This window comes from Heloderma suspectum, chromosome 5 (genome assembly GCF_057233095.1).
Source record: "Heloderma suspectum isolate Gila_16-S chromosome 5, 16-S_ref, whole genome shotgun sequence".
NCBI classification, from domain to species: Eukaryota; Metazoa; Chordata; class Lepidosauria; order Squamata; family Helodermatidae; genus Heloderma; species Heloderma suspectum.
In genome coordinates this window covers 169,838,995-169,866,310 of record NC_139462.1, presented here as the reverse complement: position 1 = coordinate 169,866,310, position 27,316 = coordinate 169,838,995, and the positions used below count along the sequence as shown (strand labels likewise).

At 41.9% G+C, this 27,316-nt stretch overlaps 1 protein-coding gene across 2 annotated transcripts in view; it reads right to left on the bottom strand.

The window, feature by feature from the left end:
* NEK10 (NIMA related kinase 10) overlaps nt 1-27,316 on the bottom strand; it is a 135,376-nt gene that overhangs the window by 68,186 nt on the left and 39,874 nt on the right. For both annotated transcript variants that reach the window (XM_084858297.1, XM_084858298.1), the window contains exons 20-23: nt 25,634-25,679; nt 24,207-24,328; nt 23,357-23,459; nt 8,969-9,044 (exon numbers count right to left, since the gene is read on the bottom strand). In XM_084858297.1, the coding sequence (XP_084714423.1) occupies nt 8,969-9,044; nt 23,357-23,459; nt 24,207-24,328; nt 25,634-25,679 (347 nt within the window). The remainder of the gene's footprint in view (nt 1-8,968; nt 9,045-23,356; nt 23,460-24,206; nt 24,329-25,633; nt 25,680-27,316) is intronic.

Sequence of the window (27,316 nt, the reverse complement as noted above, 5' to 3'; positions counted from 1 at the left end):
GGCATCTGGCCCCATCACTTCCTGGCATATGGAAGGGGAAGAAATGGAAGCAGTGACAGATTTTATTTTCTTGGGCTCCAAGATCACTGCAGATGGTGACCGTAGCCATGAAATTAAAAGACGCTTGCTCCTTGGGAGGAAAGCTATGGCAAACCTAGACAGCATAGTAAGAAGCAGAGACATCCCCTTGCCGACAAAGGTCCATCTAATCAAAGCTATGGTTTTTCCAGTAGTAACATTTGGCTGTGAGAGCTGGACTATAAGGAAGGCTGAGCGCCGAAGAATTGATGCTTTCGAACTGTGGTACTGGAGAAGACTCTTACGAGTCCCCTGGACTGCAAGGAGGTCAAATCAGTCCATCCTAAAGGAAATCAACCCTGACTGCTCATTGGAAGGACAGATCCTGAAGCTGAAGCTCAAATATTTTGGTCACCTAATGCAAAGAGAAAACTCTCTGGAAAAGACCCTGATGCTGGGAAAGACTGAAGGCAAACGGAGAAGGGGACAGCAGAGGATGAGATGGCTAGACAGCATCACTCATGCAATGAATATGGACTTGAGCACGCTTCTTCCCCCCTCCTGTTAAGACAATGCACTGGTTCTGGACTACATTAATCAGACGTAAGTCCTATTGAAATCAGTAGGATTTAAATCAGTCATTACTAACTTTTCCCATTGATTTTAATAGGATCTAAGTGCAACTAATTTTGTCTAAATTCAACCCAATTTCTTTTTGTGATTGCCAATCAATAAATGTACATGCCTTTTCGTTTCACATTACTTTCTCTTAGCCCCTTTTCTGTCTTTCTTCAACAAAAACATCAGCACTCTATTATGTCTGCTCTACTTGTTCTGCATTTTCACTGGCCACCTCCTCCAGCTTGGGGGAAATTACAGGTTTTCAACAACCCCCTGAACATAAATACAGCACCTCATATTGCAACCTTACTCTCATGTATCATTTGTCTTACCTAAAGTAATAGCTTTTAAGGTTGCCCCTCACCACCTACCAAGTGCCTTTTGGGATGCTTTCTCTCAAGAGATACTAAGCCGCAAGGCCACTTAGACCAGGGTGCGGAACCTCAGGCATGGGGCCAAATCCATCCAACCTGGGGCTCCCCATATGGCCATTACCCCCTTCGCTGCCCCCACCCCCTGCCCCCAAACGATTGGTGGTTTCCCAGTTTTTGTGCAGTTTTTTCTTATTCTGAAAGGTTGAAATGCCTCTCCTAAGGCTTAGGTACAGGTACTAAGAGCTATAAGTCATAATATGCTGGTATTTTTTGCCCTACCTCCTTCACCTCTGGCTCTGACCACCAGGAAATGCAGCCTCTGAGAGCTTCTCCGAAATGGAATTTAGCCCTCAGGCTGAAAGAGTTTCAACATCCTTGACTTAAACTGTATTTTACTAAAGTAGAGCCCCTCCCCAATTGTCCATGTTCTCAGCATATTTTAAGAATACCTCAGCTGTAAACAACATTATGAGATGCTTTGGTGACCAGATTATGGACAGAAGTGCTTCTTTTGGTCCGAGGGAAATCAAATATGGTGTGTTACAGTACTTTGTCTTTTATTACCCATGATGGCCTGTTTCTATACAGATGATCAATTATGTACTCCACTAACCTGCAGGATGTCCTTCCTTGGAAAACAACATTACCTGAAACAGACATGCTCAACATTCAGTTCCCCATTGAATCACAGAAGGGAAGAAGACACAGTGACAGCATACGTAATTATCGTTCCCTATATAGTTTGGTGCAAGCTTCAAATGTGAATATTTTGGAAAATGGTCAGTCAGCAAGCAGTGTATAAAGCTATAACATATACCTAAAAATAAAACCTAGAACTTGTTTAACACAAGAAAAGCAAAGATTTTGACATGACTGAACATAAAAAAACAGCTAAGACCAGAAAACACAGCAGCAGAAAACAATAGGAGGAAGGGTTAAAGATAATAAAATGCCTTTTGAGAAAGAAAGGTTTCTACTAGATGGCAAAAAGTGCACACAGATGGAGCAAGCTGGGCATCTTCAGGAGACACAATCCATAAAATGGGTACCATAACAGAGAGACCCCTGCTCTGTGCAGTTTACATCATGGTTGTGTGGCACATAGAGCTTCCCCTGCATATCTCAGAAAAGGAGATTTGTAAGGAAAGAAGCACTTTCTGAGGCAAACTGGTACCAGGCTGTCTGGGGGGTTTAAAAATAACCCTCATTTAGAATTATGCCTTGAAGCTGATAGGCTGCTATTGCAAATGTGGCAGAAGGATTATTGCTAACATGTTCTCTGTAGTTAGTCCTTCTCAACAAGCAGCCCACCTAGCTGAAGCTTCAAAATGCACCCCATGTAGAACACATTACAATAATGCAACCTGAATATGGTATCACAGTGTCGTCATCACAATTATAGAAACGGAACAAAAGCCACAATAAATTACAAGGTGGACAGAGAAGTCCTGTGAACACACTACTTTGCATCTCTTCCTTTAACCCTCCACTGTCCTTGTGGAGAATCACTCCTACTTATACAGTGAGGGCACAGCTGGTAAGATTGTCAAACATGTACTAGAAACCCTGACTTTCCCAAGTCTTTACTTTTAAAAACAACACCTGAATACTAAGAGACCCAATACTTGATTCACTGCAAATTCTGCACCTTTATTTGTGTTTATGTTTCAATCTCTAAACTATTTCAACGTTTTTATTTTACTGCCAATGTGATAAATATTTCTTCTTACTGCCCCCTAAAATGGAGCACTTAAACTATACCTCCACAGTCTATAAAATGTAATTATTTCACTCCTATGGGGACCTATATAACTTTCTGCAGAGTCTACTGGCTGTACTTCTGAGGTGTAGCTTGACAAACAATCCCAAGACATTGGGATGGACAAAGCTGGCCTAGCTAATTAGAGGATGCTTGCACTCCAGCAAGGCTCCCCCTTCCACATAACAGAGTTTTGCGTATTCTGCTTTCCTACATCATCTTCCCTGTGGCCCCCATTCAACTGAGCTGAAAAGCTTGCATTTTAGCCCCTTCTAGAGTATCTTTTTTATGTTAATGATTTTTGGACTCCCCTACTGTCATGGACCAGGACCCAGAACCCTCATCCTCAGAGTATTCCAGCTTCTTGTCCTCAGAGAAAAAGGCTCCAGAGTGGTTCAAGGACAAGACTTGGTTACAGAAAAGCATCATGAGGCTTCCATCTCCCCAGGACCCAGTTCTCTAGAAAGACCTCAGGGACCAGTTCCCCTGCATCCGGAGGAGGGTGCATTACCATCCTTAAAGTCTGAGGGCTCAGGTTATGAGGAAACAAGCATGCCACAGCGACACTCCCACATTGTCACTGCCTGGGATTGCTAACACAAGCTAGGCCTCTTTAAGAGACAAAGCCTCAGTCAGCGTGGAGGCCAACCGCCCTAAATCCAACCACATTTCTATTTAAACCTCAGTCTTGCTCTGTTCTTTGTTGGAGCAACATACAGACAAACCTGTCTAGCTTCCAGCCAAAGCATCACTCAGAGCTTTCCCAGGTGCTGATCTGTTTTCATCTTGCTTCCTGAGAAACCTGACCTAACCTGAACCCAGATCACAGCCATTGCAGGACCTTGCAGTCCAAGCCACATCACAGAGCATCATCAGAACCCACGGCCTGAAATGATACCCCTACTATGTCTTAACATCTCCACTTTCAGGCATCCCCGTCACATCATGGCCCAGCTTAATCTCATTCTGCTACCAATATTTCTCTGTCAATGGCATTCAGAATTCAGAAATTAAGTAATTTGCACTTAGAAAAACAAAGCAATGAAAGCTAGCTGACATACATGAACTTTTACTCCAAGTGTATTTCTCTGTTAAATAAAAGCAAGCAATGACTTTCAGGGAAACTAATTAAATCCAAAGATAATATCAGAACATGTTTGTGTGTTTGTTCAAATAAGAATAATTCTTATTCTTTTAATAAGAAAAATATCCAAAATTCACAGTTGGGTAATACCTTTATTAGGACCAACTAAAATGTCACAAAAAATGTGCAAGCTTTTGAGTTCTCCAGAGCTCTTCATTAGGATAAGTGGATTCCCCCATCCCCTGCTTTTTGTACACCTAGCCTGATGAAGAGTTCTGGAGAACTTGAAAGTTAGCATACTGTTGTGTGACATTCTAGTTAGTCCTAATAACAGTATTACCCAACTACGTATATTGGAATTTTTTTTCTCATGGATCGACACGGCTATCTTTTCTTTTCAGAGACTCATCCATGAACTGGTAACATCCTGTTTGGATTACAAGATGCTGTATGTGGGGCTGCCTATGAAAACTGTTCAGAAACTTCAGTTGGTAAAAACTACAGGGGTTAGAATGCTGACTGAGACAGACCTGGAAAATAACTGGCCAGTTTTATACTAGCTCTCAGTCCATTTCTAGGCACAATTCAAAGTATTCATTCAAACCTTAAGGACAGGAAAAGTGGAAAGGCATGGACACCTCCAGGTACATAAAAAAGAAGGAAATCCCCAAGTGCACAGAAACATGTTTACAAAGCTCAACAGAATTCCTTTTTACAAATGCTAGAGACAAAGTTGGTTGTGTTTAAGAGTGCTCCTAAAGAAGGATTTATATTTGAAACACATTCAGTTCAGTGACGGTTTCCTCTCTTCTTTTCCAGAGTATCTTAGGTGCCACCTTCTCTCCTATGAACCTGCCAGGTATTATTCTCAGAAGCAGACCCAGTATCAGGAGTCAGCAGCATCAGGCAGCTAATAGCTCGAGCCCTCAGAAGGGTCCACTGCCAGTCTCCCCTTCCTCTGGCTGGATTAGTGGGCTGTCACTGCAGTCACAGTCAGCCATCTCCTTTTCTGGACAGGCTACAGCAGCTGCTACACAATCAGCTGGAAAAAGGAAGTCAAGCACATGTTCAGCTTCCACCAGAGCTGGGCACCTACTTTTTTTAATATCCACAATGCAATGTTCTGGATTGAGCACTGCATTGTGGGGCATTAAAATGTTGGGAACTGGCACCAATGGAAGCTAAGCACCCACCTGACTCCTTTCTTCCAGCTGGTTATGCCACTGACAGAGCAGCGGCAGTGATCCTGGATGAGACACCAGCCCTCCCGGTGAAAGACCTGCATGATATTGGTGCAGGGGCCTGGTTGAGGCTGTGGGACAGATATTGGCCGCAGCATGCCATGGGGCCCACCCAATCTGGCATAGGTTCTGCTCAGTGACACACCTTCAGGCCCTACTGTCGTCTACATTGTGGCACTCCAAATCAGACTGGCACCAAGTCTGATATATGTTCAGTGCCAGGCGAAGGCCTCTTTGTTTACCCAGGCCTTTATGGATTGTTCTTAGCTTTTTAGATGGTGTTTTAACTAGATTGGAGGGTAAATTTCTCTGAATATATTTTTAAGAACATTTCTGAGTAGTTTATCATCTTGGCTTGCCAACAAATCATAGTTTAAACCAACCAAAGCCCCCCCCCCCCCGATGTAATGACTATAGTTAGTTTAAAATAGGATGTGAATGCTTCCAATCATCTCCATGCAGCTGTGTTGGAGATGGAAGGAGGGAGCACATGACCCAAGCAGGCTTGTGCCCATAATGGTAAACCACGGCTTATCATCACATCCAAACTGATCCTCTGTGGTCTGATTCTAGATGGCCTGGCAGGCTTCCAACCCCCTTACCCCTTTTCTTCCGTAACATCAAAGCTGGAATGGATTCAACTCAATTGCCTAAACACCAATAAGAATTTTGACCATCACACTATAAAGTACATGGGTCTACAGATTGCTAGGTTCAGAGGTCCCTGTTTGGTTTGAGGATGGTGGGCATTTAAGAGGGATAAAATCTACAGAATAAAACAAATTAAAACCCCAGTATTGCTGCACCTTGCAAGCTTTTTCAGCCATTAATAATTAAGCTATGTATTCCTCCATTCAATGAATGCTGCTTTTTGAAAAGAATTGGTAGTTACTTTGAAGAATGTAAAAGTACAGCCTAATGATAAAATCTGCACTTCAAGAAGGTTTAGCCTGAAGACTAGAAAAATGCTCATACTGATTATGGCATTAAGCACATAAGTCTAACATACTATACTGTCTCACCTCTCGATGTGTCTCTTCCCAGCACATTCTCCTAGGAGTCCATACTAGAGACTGAACCTTGGATCCCTTGTGAGCTCTTCCATTGGGGTACAGCTCCACTATGGTTTGTTCAGGGCTATATGGTTGGTAACCCTGGTGTGATATATATGGAAGAGGGGAAGGTGTCTTGGGCCCCTGGGAGACTTCAAAGGGCCCCTTAAGTGTCTCTCTTCTATCTTTTTTATTAGTGAAAATGAAAAAAATCTGCACAACATACAAAACATTAATCTGTAAGCCATATTACTATACATGTTCCCACCAACTGGTGAGCATCTTGCTAAAATAGCTACGGGATGGGCTAAAATTGAATAGGACTGAAAGGAATAGTGGAAGGAAGCAAGAGAGGCAATGTTGTAGATCATGGGCACTGAAACTCTTTCAGCCTCAGGGCTGAATTTCATTTCAGAGACGCTCTCAGGGGCCACATTCCAGTAGTGGGTAGGACCAAAGGCAAAGGGGGTAGGAACAAAAAAACACCCCCACCCCCACATATTTTAGGTTAAAGCTCTTACTGTCAGTAATTAAACCTTAGGAGAGACACTCCAACCTTTTAGAATGGAGAGAAAACTGCACAAGAGTCAGGGAACCACCAAATGATCAGTCATAAGGCTGTGGCAAGGGGGCGTGACCATCTGGGGAGCCCTGAAGGGCCAGATTGGGACCCTTAGGAGGACCAGATTCAGGCACCGGGTCTGAGTTTCTGCACCCCTGTTGTAGATGGTTGGTGGAGAGAAAAGAGGCCAAAAAGCAGACAGAAGGAGGAACTGGTAGCCCAGGGAATGAAGGTAAGGTAAAGCAATGGCAGTTAGGACCAGCATTTGCTCACCAACACAACAGCCTATCCTTATGGCAACACTTTCCTGCATGAGCCCACTAATTTAGTGGACATTTCACTATTAACAGTGCAAGTTTTTACCTAGATACAAAATCACATTTAAGATGTCTACTGCTGCTCAAAATTACACATTGTTTAAAAAGCAGTAATTAACTTCCTGAGCAAGCTTATAACCCAGTACCATCTGTGGAAGTCCCAAGTACAGAAAACCAACTTCTGGTCTCAACAAAGGCAAGACTTTAGTAGAAACAATATGAATCACACATAAACTCATAATGGAACAACTGTAATAGACCCATAAGGAAAGTGGTAATGTGAATAATTTTATGCCTCAGAGAATTTAAGGTTCTGATTACTGTTACTGTAGATACAGTTAATTAGTGGAAATGAAGTATGATGGCTTGAGATTTGCCCATTTTCACACAAATACAGATGAAGTGTATTAATTTTTTAATTAATTCGTATTTTTTAAAATTAATTTATTTTTGTACATTTGTGAATGAAGTGGCTTGTCACAATATATTTTAGTTCAAAACAGTAAAGATTCCAAACATATACTGAGAAAATTAATAGCTTGAATAAAAATAATGGCTAATGTGAACCATAGTTTCAGATCTTGGTTTGTTTTCAAATTATAGTTTAAAAACAAACCACAATTCACTGAGTCTGGACATCATGGGGAGCTATGGTTAGTTTAAAATTAAAAGTGAAAACATTCATTTTCCTCATTGTGGGTATGAAAGTGAAGGAGAAGGCGGGGGGATGCCACAGCTCATTCTTGTAGTAGGAAACCATGGTGTCCCATTATGGCTAACTTTGACTTGGTTCACACGCCCAACAACCCACCATGGTCAGCCAGTCAAGGTTGTTGTGTTTTCCGAAACTGGTGTGTTTTCTGCAGGGTGGCTTATTTTTGGGAAACGAGCCGTGCAGAGAACCCATGGCTCGTTGTAGGGTTGTTTGTACCCATGGTGGGTTGTCGTGTCATCTGAACCCGGGAGACTGATTTTATTGTGGGTTGCTGTGATCGGCTACAGAGCCGCTTGGCAACAATGGCAAAAAGAAGCCCGTGCCACTCTTCACCATCTCAGAGCAAGTACTGCACTTCAGTGGATGTGTGCAAATTTGCTGACATGTAGTAACCACAGCAGTAACTGCTCTGAAAATGGGCCCTGAAAATTGGGATGGGGAGGGGGAGATTTAATCTCTCTGGAGTAGCTGGAGCATTGGGAAAGAGTTGAAGAGATGGAGAACACTGAGTAGTGCCAGTTCAACACTTAAAAGTGAGAGGATTACATTGCCAAGGGGAAGATATTGTTCTCTCTCACCCCCCACTTTTAGTGCACTTACTCCTTTGGCTCCCCCTACCCAATTTTTGGTGCTTCTGAATTGTGCTACCAGGTCCCTCCTTTCTGTTACTATTATTTCTCCCCTGGTCCTTTGCATCTGTGCGCAAATTAGCTTATATGCAACCTTGTCTTGTCAATTTCTTTGTAGGTTACCTACTTTGCTACTCCCTTGGACAGCTGAGACATACAAGGAAATTGACGAGGCAAGACTACACATACTGGACAGCCCTAAGTGAGCACTTGCGAAAGACCAACAAAAGTAATGACATAATTATGACCCCATTTGTGTATTTTTGAGGCACCGAAAAAAAACATCCAGGAAATGGAAAAGAGTAACAATTAGAGTGAGGTGGGGGAGAAAAGATGGACTTTGCCGCAAAGTCCCCTGTGATACATGCTGGAGGACCGAGGGGGAGAACAAGCCATGGCAAGGCTGGTTGTCTGTCAGGTATACCATGCGTTGTTCCATGAACAACCAACCCACCGTGGATTATTCACAGGGTGTCTTAGCATGGTGTGTGAACCTGCCCATTGTGTCTTCTAACCAGCAATATTAAAAGAACTTCCAAAATATTCACAAAAAAGAAAAAGCACACCTCCAAACTCCAGAAGTAACTTTCTCTTACCAGGAATAAAGAATAGTTCCAACAATTGAGGTGAGCTTGCTATTTTCCTGTTTTTGCTTTGCAAGACCAAAGTCAGCTGGAATAAAGAAAAAATGCAAATTAATTGCTCTACAAAACTTCAATTATTATTTTAAGAGTGACAAAACTTCACTATGGAAAATATAATCCCCCTGCCATTTTTACACTATCAGACAACACACCATACTCTTTGTTCATCTTCCACATTTGCCTTTGCTCTTAATGAAATATATTACCATCAGATCTCACAGTTTTTAGACAGTAGCCATGCACCAGCATGGAAACAAAACACACAGTTTAAATATATATCAAAATCCATTCGTTTCTGAAGATTAGATTGAAAAGATGCCAAGCCCAACATCATACTAACTATAGAAACACTTACTAAAGCAACTTTTGACTTTCATCTAAGCTATATCAACTACTGGTTTTGGCAGCAGTTGAAAAGCAGTAATTCCCTGAAGCCATATCCTAGGGTAATATAGCAACGATGATCTTTGAAAAGGTCACTTAAAATCTTTTAATTGTCAGTGGACTATTATGTTTCAACTCTTTCCTCAGGCCAAAGTATTAAATTAGCTCTGTCAGGAGAAGGAGAGAGAGAGAGAGACTGAGAGATCAAGAAGCTGCTTCTCCCTTGCTGGGGGGATTTGCTTCCTCTACACCTGCTGCAATGTTGGACATAGTAGCTTTGAGAATCAGAGTGGGTAGGCATGACTGCTGCTGCCCACTGGCTTCTGCCTTCAGCGCCTACATCATTGGCAGAACAGCAGTGGGGTATTATGTGGCTTTGCAAGTGCAGAAGCACATTTTCACACCACACTTTAGCCAGAGCAGTTTGCATTCAACCAGCACATAGCAAACACGTGGTGGTATCTCCATAGTCAGTGCTCACGTATCATGTAAATTTGTTTATTTAGTTTATATCCATGTCTTAAGATCAAAGTGCACATAACTTTTCCATGTTCAATAGACATACCCTCACAGTGACCTGGTTGGCACATAATGCTAACCCATAGTTTATTTAACCCATGTGTTGTTGAATTCTAGGTAGTCATGATGTACAAACCCAGCTGTGCTAACAATCCATAGTTTGTTAACCATGATCAATCCAGAAAGAGAACCCATAGTTTGTTGTTGGGTTGTGAACTCTGTGTTGTCTAAACCATGGGTGGTTGTTATGTGCGAACACAGAACCATGGGTTGTTCATGGGTTGTTTCACCAGACTACAGAGGCGGTGGGCAAGACTGGTAAAAACAACAACCAGCCACTCTACATGCCAGTACTGCAGTGCTATGAAGGCATGTGGGATAGAGGGAGGGGTGAGCAAAGGAGGAGGGAAACAAACAACCCATAGAGTGAGAAAACAAACCATGGTTTGTTCAATTATTTGCCAGACAAACCCTGGGTAGGGCAACAAATTATAGGTTAACCATGGATTAAATTAACCATGGGTTAGTGTCATGTGCAAACCAGGTCAATATATTTACCTCTCTAAGACTGAAATCCTGTGTACACTTTTTGGAAGAAAGACCCACTGAAAAAAGCAGTGGAAGTGACTTGAGCAAACAGGCACAAAATCAGCTGCATAGGGAAACACTATTATCTGTATTTTAGAAATGGAAGGCTAAGAACAAGATGACAATGGGCTATATGGCAGAACTGAGAATTAAATACAGTTCTCTTTGTGTCCTGATAGCGCCCAAGCCATCAAATGATCCTTACATTTAGTTCAACTTAAGTACTAGTGGCCTATTAGTTACTGCAAATGCCAGACTTCTAAAATGTCATTTTACACTGACCCATGCTCAGTGGCAGGCATATTTGGTTTTCAAAAGTCAAAACAACAAGCCCTAGCTTGGACTGGATCTCATTTTTGTTTTTAATGACACACAGAAATGGATCCTGGAGATAGGAAAATGGCACCACCTCTGGAATTTGCTGCCTGAAGCAACTATTTCACGTTGCATCACAGCAGAAATGGCCCTGCTGATACTTGAAGTCACAGCAGAATTAGAGTCCTAATAATATTACCATTCTGTGTTGTGGTTCTGTCCTTTATGTCTGCCATCCTGTTGTTACCCTAATTAATATCCAATATTAACTGTCCTTTTACAAAACAGATTAAAATACCTCAACGTTCAATATTAAACACATTTAAAAAACACATTTACATAGTGTGTATGTGGGGCGCGGGGGGGAGAAACAGGAGTGAAATGGACATTGAAGGGGAACCAACTATGGTCCCCTTAAAGTGGGTCACTCTGGCCAAGTAGATTTCAATTATTTCACTACTTACTTTCATCTATTGCCCTCTAGATAACTACTTGCCTGCATTCCCTTTAACCTCTCTCTAGTTACACTAACAGTGTGATCAGGTTACTTTTTCCTTGGCTTAGAAAAGCTGAATCAAAAGGCGTGCATCATTTTGCCTTGGCTGCTCTTGTGAAAAAAGTGACAGGGCCCTGCCACGTATACAGCTGTCAGATGCTGCTGTTCTACTTTTCATTTGAAAGATTAAGGAATTTTTATTTACTAAGTGCCTTTAGACCACAGGAGCCTCTCCTTGCGGAAGCGTATTGACATGATTAGTGCCAACTGAAACGTTTAGGAAACATGTGGTACATCCTCTCGTGGAACTTTATACAAAGAATCACTTGTCAATGGCTGCTTGTGTGTGCAAAGCAAGACTTCTCTCTCTTCCCTAAAGAGCAAGCTCTCCATATGCAAGGACATTTTGACATGGCACACTTTCAAACAAATAATCTTCGCAAGCACTTTCTGAAATAGTATAGTGCTGTCAGGACTGCATCACATAGATGCCTTTAACTCCTACACTTCAAGGCAGCCTAGAAATAATTTTAAATAAAATAACGATAATAAAGGCCTGTGCCAGAATGAGACCCGCAAGCAAAATTGAGACTTAAGAAATGAACCTTCCTCAGTGACAATTAAAACTATTTGTGAATTTGAACCTTTGCTAGAAATAATAAAGGAACACCGTTCGTAACCATTTCCCAGATTCCCTATACATGATGTAGCAACCATTTCAAACATTATCCTAACCCCAGAAAGGCTTTTTCACTTGTCTCTGGTTTAGGTAGAACTAAATGTAACATTTTAAATGTCCTGAAACTCTGAATAAATCTTTACTGCCCTGAAAACTCTCATACATTATTCTGTTCTGGTATACGCTCTAGAAAAAAAAATCTGTTCTGCATGTTTCCAGTAATGGAATAATACCAGCCCAGACAAAGCTGGAATAACTCCACTATCTTGAGATCTTTCTATTTCCCTCCATGCTGATGTTTTTCAAGAGCTATTTTGGGCATATTGCAAAATCTATTCCAATCCTCTATTGAAAAAGGTTGAATGAGCAGGAAGAGAGGTCCCCAAACACAATGCAAGAGCACCATGCAGTGGCTGTATACTTTAGTACAGCATAGCTTCTGTTTAAACAACTTCTCTAGAAAGTATTACAGTGCAAGAATTTTTTAATTATTGCAGAAATAGGCTGGTATGACTCATTGTTGTGTGTTAGCTTTCCATGCGGACAGACAGTTTTTCAAATCTGCACATGCATTCTGAAGTGATACAATAATATGGAGGATTGTAGCATGTGCTCCCCTGAACACTAAGCTCTTAGTGGTACAAGGTATTCGTCTGGTACATATATTTATTTATAGTTAGTTAAAAATTATTTTTTATCACCTTTAAGGATAAAATCCTTTCAAGACAACAAGATTATGATGTAGTCATATGTTACAGTCACATATGCCTGCATCTATGCAGAAGTGTATATACATACATACATACATACATACATAGTTTATTGCTTTTTAGCCAACCAGGCCATCCGCATGAAATGTATATACGTTCACACATACACTTCAAGCAATATCATAATGCAGCTGTTTTCTTCTGCATATGTTTGAGGCGTCAATGGCATTTGTTTGGTTAAGCAACAGAAATGAAAACCAATAGCATTCCATGCTTTATAATTTATATTTGAGCACCCACATTTGATGCCTCTGAAATTCCTGGCAAGAAAACTGGGGCGCTCCTCTGCATCAAGCAGTTGTAGGGGCACACTGAATTAAAATTTAACACTTAGGACCAGATTTACTTATGAATAGTGCCCTTTTTCCTCCATTTGGGTGATTGGAGAGATGCCTGCCAATTACATATACATTCCTTAAAAGTAGGAACCACTATATAAGCATGGACAAAATTCCCTATACTAACATTAAGAAGTTAAATGTGAATGTAGTATAGTAAGACTTTGAAAGATGTTTAAAACATAATAAAGATGTTGCAGTTAGGATTTTCGACTATGTGAATAAGGTAGCATAGGCCTAAAACATACATCCAGGTTTTATTTCCCGCCTAGCCTATCAGTTTAATTTTGCAGGTGTTTTTTCCTCTGACATCACCAGATCTTCACAGAATCATAGGACTACATGGGAGCTGTTGATGTGGCATAGTGATTTAGGGCACACTCCTATCCAGATAGGCAGGTGTCTCCGAACTCAGCGGCAACCGCCTATCCAATGCAGGGCAGGAGAAGCACGGAGGGAATCATTCCCTCCGTGCTTCTCCTGCCCTGCATTTGCAGCTAGACAGCTGATTTCAGCTGTCTAGCTGCAGGAAGATGGAGTAGGGAAGGAGGTTGCCAGACGACACATAGGATGTGTCGTACCAGCATTTCCACCTTCCCTGCCGCGGAATGCCTCCAGACATGCCCTGTTTTGGCCGCTCCACGCTCCTCTTCTGAGTGCGGCAGCAAGGCAACGCGGAAGGGAGGGAAGGTCAGTTCTCCGGGAACCGACCTCAGAGCGCGCGGTCCAAGGTCAGTTCCCGGAAAACCACATATCCTATGGCCATCTAGCCACTGACTAGCAGCCAAACAATTGCTCCCTCCATTACAGCAATCTCCCTCAACTTGGCACCCTGGAGTCATGGTTCAAATCCTATCCTCAGCAATGTCAGGGACCAACAGGAGCCTGTACCTGTTAATCTATTTTATATTTATCTAGACTTTAACCCCACTTTTGATCCCCAAACCCTCAAAGCACCTCAGAAAAAACATAAAATCAGTTTGTTCTTTGTTCAGAGTTTGTTCTTGGGTTAAAACTCTGGGTAGTTTCTTGCTCAATGGCTCGTTCCTGGGTTGCTTCGCAAAGTGGAAGCAGGGAAGACCACGAGAGCAAGCACTCTTCCTCACTTCTGACCATTCCCAAACAACCCACAGTTAATGATCTGTGGGTTGTTCAATTGTCCAAAGTGGATCAACAGGTCAGTTTGGGGTAAAAAGAATGTTAGACTGGGCTTCAAATCACACTTGGTCAGGGCCCAGGCATGGAGGATGGTATAGCTACACTATACTGGCTTGGTAAAATTTTGTCCAGCCCAGGAAACTATGATTACTGGCCTCAGAACAAACCAGGATATTAAACCAACATCAAATTGTGGTTTAATATCCTGGCTTGTTCCGAAGCTAGTTATGATAGTTTTCTGGAATGGATGAAAAAGGAAACTATTGTGAGTTAGAGGTATCCTGGTTTGATTGCTCACACCGTGAAGAGATGAGCAAAGGGGCCACAACATGTTTGCAGGCAAAGGGCTCATTCATATCTTGGTTTATTAAGCTGAGATATAATAGTTTGTAACAGCCCACTGTCTCTCAGCTTCAAATGCATCAAAGGGTCATCACAAGAATAAAAGTTGGCAAGGATGAACCCTGTACACAACCTTGAGCTCCTTCGAGGATGTGGACTAAAAAGGGAATAAATACATTAATCACGTTGGTCGTGTGGTCCAACCCTAGCCATAAGGTTGTTGTTGTTGTTCAGTCATGTCCGACTCTTCGTGACCCCATGGACCAGAGCACATCAGGCCTTCCTGTCCTCCGCTCTCTCCCGGAGCATGCTCAAGTTCATATTCATTGCATTGGTGATGCTATCTAGCCATCTCATCCTCTGCCGTCCCCTTCTCCTTTTGCCTTCAGTCTTTCCCAGCATCAGGGTCTTTTCCAGGGAGTCTCCTCTTCACATTAGGTGACCAAAATATTTGAGCTTCAGCTTCAGTATCTGTCCTTCCAATGAGCACTCAGGGTTGATTCCCTTTAGGATTGACTGATTTGACCTCCTTGCAGTCCAGGGGACTCGTAAGAGTCTTCTCCAGCACCACAGTTCGAAAGCATCAATTCTTCGGCGCTCAGCCTTCCTTATAGTCCAGCTCTCACAGCCATACATTACTACTGGGAAAACCAGAGCTTTGATTAGACGGAAATCTGTCGACAAGGGGATGTCTCTGCTTCTTACTATGCTGTCTAGGTTGGCCATAGCTTTCCTCCCAAGGAGCAAGCGTCTTTTAATTTCAAGGCTACAGTCACCATCTGCCGTGATCTTGGAGCCCAAGAAAATAAAATCTGTCACAGCTTCCATTTCTTCCCCTTCCATATGCCAGGAAGTGATGGGGCCAGATGCCATTATCTTCGTTTTTTTAATGTTGAGTTTCAAACCAGCTTTTGCACTCTCCTCTTGCACCCTCAACAAGAGGCTCTTTAGATCCTCTTCGCTTTCTGCCATTAGGGTGGTATCATCTGCGTATCTGAGGTTGTTGATCATTCTCCCAGCAATCTTAATTCTGACCTGTGATTCATCCAACCCGGTGTTTCTCATGATGTACTCTGCATAGAAGTTAAATAAGCAGGGCCGCAATATGCAGCCTTGTCGTACTCCTTTCCCAATTTGGAACCAATCAGTTGTTCCATGTCCGGTTCTTACTGTTGCTTCTTGACCCTCGTACAGGTTTCTCAGGAGACAGGTAAGGTGGTCTGGTACCCCCATCTCTTTAAGAATTTGCCACAGTTTGTTGTGATCCACACAATCAAAGAATTTAGCGTAGTCAATGAAGCAGAAATAGACATTTTTCTGGAATTCGCTTGCTTTCTCCATGATCCAGCGAATGTTGGCGATTTGATCTCTAGTTCCTCTGCCTCTTCGAAACCCAGCTTGTACTTCTGGTAGTTCTTGGTTCACATACTGCTGAAGCCTAGCTTGTAGGATTTTGAGCATCACCTTGCTGGCATGTGAAATGAGCGCAACTGTACGGTAGTTTGAACACTCTTTGGGTTGCCCTTCTTTGGAATTGGAATGTAAACTGACCCTTTCCAGTCTTGTGGCCACTGCAGAGTGTTCCAAATTTGTTGACATATTGAGTGTAGCACTTTAACAGCATCATCTTTTAGGATTTTAAATAGCTCAGCTGGAATACTGTCATCTCCGCTAGCTTTGTTGCTAGTAATGCTTCCTAAGGCCCACTTGTCTTCACTCTCTAGGATGTCTGGCTCAAGTTCAGTGACCGCACTATCATGGCTATCAGGGACATTCAGATCTTTCCTGTATAGTTCTTCTGTGTATTCTTTCCACCTCTTCTGAATCTCATCTGCTTCTGTTAGGTCCCTGCCTTCTTTGTCCTTTATCATGCCCGTCTTTGCACAAAACGTTCCCTTGAGATCTCCGATTTTCTTGAAAAGATCTCTAGTCTTTCCCATTCTATTGTTTCCCTCGATTTCTTTGCATTGTTCATTTAAGAAGGCCTTCTTGTCTCTCCTTGCTATTCTCTGGAAATCTGCATTCAACAGGGGGCATGCCCATTCATTCATTCATTCATAAATAAATAAATAAATAAATGGCTACATGGTGGGCATGGCCAGCCATAAATGTAGCAAAGGCAAACTGATGAGGTAAGAGAAGAGCATCCAAGAACATAATCACAAGGCAAAGGTGGGGTGGTGAACCCCAAAACATGAAACCACACATTTGTACCCAGTGTTATGCTCCTACAAAATATCCATTTTGTAGAAGACACATCTAGATTTGTGACATAGGGCTTAATAGGGTGACAACTTTCCTATTTAATAAGTAATCCAGTCCATATGGTACCGGTCCTTAGAACCACTGGTTATTGCCACACAAAGAAAGCACCAACCATTGTCTTAATTTCCCTTTGAAGAACCCTTGCATTGTCATTCCCATTCTTGTTGTTCAGTCGTTCAGTCGTGTCCGACTCTTCGTGACCCCATGGACCATAGCACGCCAGGCCTTCCTGTCCTCCGCTCTCTCCCGGAGCGTGCTCAAGTCCATATTTATTGCATCGGTGATGCTATCTAGCCATCTCATCCTCTCCCTTGCTTTTCACTTCCCTTCTTTCCTCAGCTACTTGTAAAGCCTCATCAGACAGCCACTTGGCTTTCTTGCATTTCTTTTTCTTTGGGATGGATTGAGTTGCTGCCTCCTGAACAATGTTACGGACCTCCATCCATAGTTCCTCAGGCACTCTGTCTATCAGGTCTAATCCCTGAAATCTATTCCTCACCTCCACTGTATATTCATAAGGGATATGATTTAGGTCATACCTGAATGGTTTAGTAGTTTTCCCTACGTTCTTCAATTTAAGCCAAAATTTTGCAACAAGAAGCTCATGATCTGAGCCACAGTCAGCTCCAGGTCTTGTTTTGACTGACTGTATGGAGCTTCTCCATCTTTGGCTGCAAAGGACATAATCAATCTGATTTCAATATTGAACATCTGGCGATGTCCATGTGTAGTGTCGCCTCTTGTGCTGTTGGAAAAGAGTGTTTGCTATGATCAGCGTGTTCTCTTGGCAAAACTCGATTAGCCTTTGTCCTGCTTCATTTTGAACACCAAGGCCATGCTTGCCTGTTATCCCGGTGATTTCTTGACTTCCTACTTTAGCATTCCAATCCCCTATGATGAAGAGGACATCTTTTTTTGGTGTTAGTTCTAGAAGGTGTTGTAGGTCTTCATAGAACCGATCAACCTCAGCTTCTTCGGCATCAGTGGTTGGGGCATAGACTTGAATTACTGTGAAGTTGAATGGTTTGCCTTGGATTCGTACTGAGATCATTCTATCGTTTTTAAGATTGAACCCCAGTACTGCTTTTCCCACCCTTTTGTTGACTATGAGTGCTACTCCATTTCTTCTAAGGGATTCTTGCCCACAGTAGTAGATATGATGGTCACCTGAATTAAATTCACCCATGCTTGTCCATTTTAGTTCGCTGATTCCCAAGATGTCGATGTTCAATCTTGCCATCTCATGTTTGACCACCTCCAGCTTACCTTGATTCATTGATCTTACATTCCAGGTTCCTAAACAATATTGTTCTTTACAGCATTGGATTTTCTTTTCACCACCAGACACATCCACAGCTGAGTGTCCTTTTGGCTTTGGCCCAGCTGCTTCACTAGGGAGGTAAATATGTCAACCTGCTAACATACACTCTTTAATGCTGACATCATCGTCCCAGTGCGAAAGAAGATAGAGCAAGGGAGAGAGGAGCAGGCAAAGGGAACATCAGGGCCTGCTCCAGTTGCACTGTCTCTCCTCACGCACTCCAAGACATGAGATGGTAAGCAGGGTAATTCTACCAGCCCTGCTGAAAGTCTACTTATTTTTTCCCTCTTCCTCCTCATTCCATTTCCCTTGTGTGTCATGTCTTTTTTAGATTGTAAGCCTGTGTGCAGGGACTGCCTTCTTTACTGACTCCAGGAGCCTTTTTTTGACTGAGAAGTGGGATAATAATACTTTAAATAAATACAAAACATATCTATCACCTACAGAAAATGGATCTGCACCATCCCTTCAAAGAATTATAAATTGTATCTAGGGCACCTAGTGTACATATAAAATGTCTACCATTCAAGATGCTCTTCCCAAACAGCAACTGACAACTGACTGTGTGTAGGCAAATGAAGGGATTACAACAGCTTACAGTTTAATAATCATCATGTGATACAGCACATGCTTTGCATGCAGAGGGTCCCAGGTTCGATCCCTGGCTTCTCCAGGTAGAGCAAGGAAAGAATCCTGTCTGAAATCCTGGAGAGCCGCTGCCAGTCAGTGTCAACAATATTGGGCTAGATGGACCAATGGTCTGACTCAGTATAAGGCAGCTTCCTGTGTTCCTTCCTATGGAAGGAGACCGAATATTCATTCATATCTCAAATGAAACATGACAGCAGCTACATAGTGTGCTGTCCTAAAACACATCTGATGACGTCAAATCCAGCCAACTGGCTTTTATGTCCCTCTACATCTTCTGAAGATGTAGAAGAGAAGACAAACCACTCCCAGAACAGTTCAATTCCAGTTTATGGTTATTTAGCTATTAATGTGATAAAGCCTTGTCTTTCAAAATGTTTTGCAGCAAGTGAGCAGTTCCTTAAACACACACTCAGAAACTCATAATGACACTGTTTAATTATTCATGAAGCCGAAATGAGAAATGGAAACATTAAGAAAACTCTTCTGCCCCAAAGGAAACAAAACAAAGCTTCCCCCACCCCCTGGCCACCATAGTGCTTATTTGTTCTTTATCTAAGATTACAGCCCACTAAACTGAATCGGACTACCATCTTTCAAAGATGCATGGCCTACGACTCCAGCAACAAATTAATTGAATGAAGAATTATTACGCTCCCAAATAGGAACAACTGTGAGTATTGCCCCAGTCTCTTTCCTTCTGCTTAATTAAATGCAGTAAGATAGTGGTGGTGCTTTCATGTGGACAGGATCCACTCCAGACTGTGTATGAGCTTAGTTGTGTTCCACCTATATTCAAGAACAGGTATTAAAACACATTGAATGATGGGTGGATGTCAGCAACTGTGCTACATTTCAGCAGAGCTCAACCACCCCCCACACTGTTGTGAAAGTCCCTACTTTCACAACTGTTTCCCAAATAGTAAATACATTCAGCACAAATCTGGCTTCAGCCTGGCTAAATGTTGGGCAATCTTGGTTCTTTAAAAGTATACCAAGAGTGCAATCCTATGGCCGCTAGACAGTATCTAGATGGCCATAGGATTTTTCAGTTCTCAGAAACCATGCTCCATGCCCCTTCCCCTGCAGCACAGTTCTTCCCCCTCTCTGCGCCTGTAACCGCAGCATGGAGTGGGCGAAAAGGGGGTGTCCCTGGGGGCAAGGAGGGGAGGAAACCGCAGAAGCATCGTTAAAATATGTCCTGTGCGCCGTCCCAGCCTCCCCCACTCCTGCTCTGATGTCCCCAGCTAGACAGCCAAAATCGGCTGTGTAGTTACAAATGCAGGGCAGCCAGAGGATCCCCTCTGTGCTCCGCCCGCCATGCACTGGATAGTCAGCTGCCTCCAAGTTCGGAGGTGGCTGACTATCCTGACAGGATTGCACCCTAACGGTCAAATGAAGAAATAATGACAGCAAACTAGTTTGAATCATGTCCTAGGTACAGAAGATGAGTGAGATGCTAGGGGAAATAGGATCATTATATCATCTGGAATACCTCTAAAGAGAATGTCTTAATGAGACTTCTATACAAATATATTTCATGTTTTTATGCAATCTGAATAAGGTTAATATTTTTATTTGTATACCGATTGATGTACCAATAAAAATTTCATAAGAGGTAAGTGTTGTTTAAGTGATGTTTTAGTTGTTTTATTATGTTTTCGTATTTTAATGGAAATTGTCCTTAGCTATTTTATATTTTTTATGTTTATAATTTTGTTGTAAGTCACCTTGGGTCTTTTTTAAGAGAAAGGTGACAAAGAAATAATAAAAAATAAAAATGTGGTTCATAAGCTTGTTTTAAGTACACACCACCACTGACTGCTACTGATTGGAGAGTTTAGTGGGGTCCTTGGATTGATCCTGCTGGGGTTGGGCACGACCCTGGCTGAGCACTGAGAAGATGGTCAAACATGACTATCTTCTAGTCATAGTCAATTTATTTGTATACCGCAATTTTCACAATACATTGTGCTCAAAGCAGTTCACAAAAACCGAAAAATACAACAGCCGTAATTATAGTAAAAGGTCAACTCAATTACAGTTCATTTAAAACATACAACAATTTTAAATAAGTACAAGACATATCAATAGGTCAGTTAACAATATCCAGTACCAATTATATCAACATTATTCTCACATTAAACAATTCAGTAAAGAGTTCATGTTAGCAATAAAAAAAACCTCTCATCCACATCCAACGCACAGCAAAAAAAGAGAGGGAAAGACACCTCCCCAGAAAAGGCACTTCAAACAGCCTATCCTCAAGCAGCAGAAAGAGACCTTCCTCTCACTAGAGTTCCAAATTCTGAGCCGAAAGGGCACCCTCATGCCCACAGCAACTTCCCTCCTGGCTTTCACGTGGCTGCACAGCACCAGGAGAGGCAAGATGGGAAAAGCCTCACCCTGGGCAGGTGCCTTCAAGTTATCCTAAAGACAGCAGAAAGACCTTCCTACTCACACCAAATGTAGCAGCAGTTCCATTACGAAGGCCCGGAGGGCTGTGGGTGTGGTAAGGCAGGTGGAAACAGCCAGGCCCTGGTGGCAAACACAGAGTCTCTTTCTCCTATGTCCTATGTAAAAGCCTTTTGCTCGAGCACACAGCCCCTTTGCTCCTTCCTTTGTGCAAACTTTGATTAAACCAGTAAGAGTGCAATCCTATGCATGTTTAGACCAAAAAAAGTCCTACAACAACCAAGCTTGGCCCAGCCAACCACACTGGCTCGGGCATGCTGGGAGTTATATAATCCTTTTTCTGTCTAAACATGCATAGGATTGTGCCCTAAGCCTCTCATTAACCACAGTTTTCTGTTTTGTCTAAACTGGGTGCCCATAATTTATCAGCTTTGGGACAAAGCTTTGGGACGTGGCTGGGCCCCATCTACACAGGAAATTTACCCCAGTTCTACTGCACCTCACAGATGATCGTGGCACATAATGCATGCCCTTTGCTGTAGCAAGCACAGGTTTTCATGCCATAAAACCTGATTATTTGCAAACAGGTTTTGTGATGGATTTTCCCGTTGCGGCGGCTTCAGTGCAGTTGGGAGTTTGTATGACCTCAACTGGGTTTGGTGCGGACTAGGGGGAGTAGCACTGATTAGCGGAAGGGTAATTTAGAAAACGTTTTTATTGTAGAATTTTATTGTTTTAAACTGTTTCATTATATGCTGTACATCGCCCAAAGTGGCTGGGTGACCAGCCAGATGGGCAATTAATACATTTAATAATAAATAAATAAATAAATAAATAAAGGGAAAGTTATATCATGAAACTGTGTACACAAGGAGAAGTCTGGGCTAAACATGTCTACTCTGAAGTAACTCATTGCCTTCAATTGCACTTTACCAATTACAGGAGTGGAGAGGGGTCAGGAGAATTCCTTGCCTGTTGTTTAGATCTCTGGATCTGCAAATGTGCGCCTAAGTTTAAAAGGTGATCGCCCCCAAATGACCCTTACTCCTGCCAAGAAAGGGTGGACGGAAGGAGAGGAGTAGGCTAAACATGTCTACTCAGAAGTAGCTCATTGCATTCAATTGCACTTCACTGAGCACAGGAGAGGGGAAAGGGTGCAGAGCAAGCCTCTGCTCATTCACTGCACCGCACCTACACAGTTGATGATGCTCCGTTCTACACACAGGACTCCACCCACCCAACCCTGAACTATGCAGTTTCAGGTGTTGTTTGCCCCGTGAAAGCAGTTTTTTAAAAAAATGTATGCACCACTTTATTGGCTACGTATGCCACCGTAGGAGCAAATTCAAAGTCATGAAAATCCGGCTTTAAACTGAATCACATTATAAAGCATCTCCATGTAGATGGGGCCTTGGCTTGTTACAAAGCTGGTAATCATAGGAAACCATGGTTAATTTGAAGCTTCCTGGCTTGACTGCTTGTGCTGCAGGGGAGGAACGAAGAGGTTTATTGCTCAGTTTATTAAATTGAAGCAAGATATGATAACCCAAATATGGTTAGCGGGTGCGCCTCTCCCATCCCAAAACCAAACACTGATGTCTGGGTGTAACATTTAAATAAAGTGTATGTATGTAGACCCGAGATCATGCAGGTGATTACTGGATTGTGAGTTATTGCCACTCTGAGGTTTTCAAAGGAAGGACAGCATACAAGCATGACAAATAAAAATGCACTGTGGCAAATCCACGTGCTGATGCAGAAAGTTTCCCTTCACAGGAAAAAAATAGGAAACACCTGGACTAGAAGTGTACCACAAGTGTGTAAAACAGAACAAATCAAACCATGAAAACGATGAACAAGTTATAAATAGCAGAAGAATTTAAATAACATATTTATAACTCTGCAGAAAACGTACTAATTTCCATATACACACAACACACACGAATACTATAGTATTATCTGGAAAGAAAAGGTTTCATTTGTGAATATGAATTAGAAATGGTTCAGGGTTTTAATTTATTCCAAACTAATTTAATAGACTTCACTTTGACAAGAAACGTCTTTCTAATGCAACCTGCTACTGTTACAAAATTAGAACTTACTGATAGTTACTCTGTCCTTATCTCCCAGCATGATATTGTTTGGAGTGAGGTCTCGATGGACAATCCTCTTCTCTTTGTGCAAATACCGAAGAGCTAAACACAGCTTTACAATAAATAAAAGTATTAGCGCAAGTGCAAAGTCATATACATCAGCAATAATTAAATGGTAGCTTAAAACCTGGTACTGGAGGGAAGTGTTTTATGGGTATACTGCAAGGAAACTTTGGATCACAAAAAACATAACAGAAGAGTCCTGGACAAGACAAAATGTTTTGCATCCTCCATAAAGCTCATTAGCACAGTGCATCAAGGTGTCCCACTCACATTATTTGTTCTGCAAATACCCTCATAGCATTGCATCTACGATGCAGACTGGGACAGAGGTGGCTTGCTGCAGAGAAGTTAACCATGCTTCTAGTGGACTGCTATGTTGCTTTGCATTTCTTTAAAAAGATAAAGCCAGATGTGTACTATAGCACTGGAGGTGAGTGGCACTGCTATGCAGAAATGTTTGCCAATTTCACTTCTCAGGAGAGGAACCAGTGAGAAAAGACTAACATAAAATTACCTTTGCCACATTCCATTATCTAGAAAGATCCTTAGTAAAATGTTTGGACCAGTGACATTTAGTTCTGATCTAATCTTCAGCACTGCTGCTGCTGCTACTACTACTAGTAGTAGCAGCAGCAGCAACAGTAGCAGTAATAGTGCTAGTAGTGTTTATATAGTGCCATAGATGTCCATGGGGCTTTACAAAAGTATAAGACAACAGATCCCTGCTGGATAAGGATAAGTGAATCACTATTCCAGAATCAGACACTATACAAAGGAAAGTAATGAAGGTTCTTACTTGAATGAATATATTCCATATTCTATCTTCAGTAAACTGTTGTTGTTTTTCCTTCAACGAATGAAAATGTTCTCCCAGTGGCGCCCCTTCTATGAGCTCCATGACTATGTACAGCCTGTCATCTATACACAACAAAATGAAATAGTAGTAGCAACACAATATTCCATTTCTGTGACCAGAGGCTGGCCAGGGAACATTATCCTGGTATAACTCCTGAGAATGTTGGAATCCACTCTTATAAATGATTCCTAAGGGAAGACTAATTGGTCTGTGACTCCTCTGACATGAACATAGCAGCACAGGGATATATGCCCTCAGAAGGAAAGAATTAAACCAGCCTTGCCCAGCCTGGTGATCTCCCATTCCCATGAGCCCCAGTCGGTATGGCCAAGAATGCTGGTAATCGTAGTCCCAAACATCTGAAGGGCCCAGGTTTGGGGAAGGCTGGATTAAGCTATTACAATGATGTCCCTCAAAATCCCCTAAAACTGAACCATCTGTCCAAAACAATGAATCTAATGCAACCAATCCATGGTGGTTAACAAGGCCAAAGGATCCTGAGCTGGCTTCAACTTTGGTAATAAAGTTATCCACGACAACAAATCAGAGCTCTAACTTAAGAGCTACATGAGTTCAGAGTGTGTACTGGGCTGTGGGCCGATTGGTACATCATCAGAATCTGACATCTATCTGAAGCTCCCAACACTGGGGAAGGAAAACACATAGGCAGGAAAACACTGCCTATGCTGGATACTTATTTGCTTTCATTTATTTATTTGCAGCCTATCCACCAAGGCCCAAATCCTCAATAACCTCTAAAGACTCCAGGAATGTGAGCATCTAAGAAATATAAATCTCTCATTTTCAGAACTGACGTTATTGTTCAGTCGTTCAGTTGTGTCCGACTCTTCGTGACCCCATGGACCATAGCATGCCAGGCCTTCCTGTCCTGCTCTCTCTCCTGGAGTGTGCTCAAGTCCATATTCATTGCATCGGTGATGCTATCTCCTCTGCTGTCCCCTTCTCCTTTTGTCTTCAATCTTTCCCAGCATCAGGGTCTTTTCCAGGGAGTTTTCTCTTCGCATTAGGTGGCCAAAATATCAGAACTGACATAATCCCACCTATATACTTAGGCTTCTAGCCGCCAATGAAAAGATTATCCCATTCTCTTTTCCTCTGAATCTTGACTAAAGTGCAAACCTGGTATGAAGTAAGGTCCACTGAGATCACCAGGCTGGCCTAGATCACCACGCTGGGCATTAAATGGGTATAGGACTGCAGCCTAGTACTCAGTCAATTTACCTTATGGCCCTAGCTGGAATACAAGCTTCTTGATGACAGAAAAGGCTTATATCTTCTTTTTATAATTCTCTTGTTAAAAATTTTATTATAACTTGTGGAATGTAGCCCTGTAAGTTTATACTTACTTTCTAAGAAGGTTCTGTGATATCGTACAACATTAGGATGATAAAGCTACAATAAAAAATGTATATAGTTAAGGGTAGATGGAACATCCATTTTTATAATGTTTTCAGAATGTTTCTCTAAGTGGCGATTATGGCATGTTGTGAACACGAGCACATTTGGCATCGTGCTAGCATCACTAGTTAATTAAAGGTATTGCGAAAAGAACAAGGAAGAGAAGACCACCAAACCCTTGTCTTCTCTGTATTGCTTATTAACACCCAACTACATCCCATTACTAAGTTCTCCTTTAATAAGCTTTCTCCTCCCTGTTTCATCTTCATTTGATTTTTCTAATATAAGCTCTACTTCTCAAGGTTTTTTAATATAAAAATAAGGCAATTTTTAATACAGAGAAATGAAAGAGCACAGGGCAACATGAAAATGGCCACACAAATTTATATTGGCCCTGATGTATGCCATCATCACCACCACCACCACACCACACACATACAGAGGCACTCTCACAGTACATTATATATGCTTTTTTGTACATTACTATGAATCTTTACACAGGAAAAAGAACATGAGCAATCAGGCCTTATAATGTGTTCCTAAACACATAAAATCTATGAGAATCCAAGTAAATGGATAGGTGGAGATAGATTAGATAGATCATGATTCTTAGCTTACTGTTTGGTTGTGCCACTTCTGTGTTCTTTAGGGGTCAAACTAGATGTTGCTTTAAAAACAAGCTGGAACCCTGTGCTCAGATTTTCTTAATCCATTTCTTTACCCCCACCTGCCACCCCAAAAAGCACCTGTGGGAAGCTCCTACCTAGATCAGGACCCTGGTGCAGAAGGACGTTTTATCATTTTTTTCCTGTGCTACTTTCCTGCTGAGAACTGCCCCCTGAAGCTGCTATTTGCAGCTAGGTAGTGTGGGGAGAGTCAATAACTGCAAAATGGAATCAAACTGCAAAGTATTTATACCAAAGTAATAGGAGCCTGAAGAACAACAGAGGTAATACCAACCCTATTGTTACCCTGGTACAAATGTGACTGCTTCCAAATGTTGCAGTATTGTATTTTCTCCCCTTTAAGTTACTGCATACATGATAAAACAACTTCTTCAGTTCTGTGGTTCCTTTGGGCTACAACTCTTAAGACTCCAAACAAATAAACCATCTCAACTGGGAAATACATGTAAGCAATTGTATTCCCACAGATACATTAAGAGAGTCATGTTACCTGCAGGCTAGAGTGCCTTGTTCTGATTGAATTTCAGACTGCAGAAAGTGTTATAGCAAATTCATTTTCTATGTCAGATTTGTTACTTCTTGACTCCTCATGTCAGATTATTAAGATTATTGTGCTGGCCAGAAACGGTCCAGTCTTGCATATGATCACATTTAAGCATTTGATTTAACAAATTTCCCCCAGTGAATCTTTATATGCATTCAACCTAGTTCAGCTCTAATCCTTATGAGACTTGATTTCCCTATTCTCCTCAATGGTGGGGTCCTCACCATGAAGGCATCCTTCCCACTCCCTCCATAGAAATGAATGGGGAAGCCATTACATACAGGGAGCACCATGTACGAGCCCTTACATCTATAAGAAAACAGTAGATTCTAAGTTTAGATACGTTTAAAATCCTTTAAAATCAATTATACTTAAGCATGTAACTATGTGTGTAAATGCCA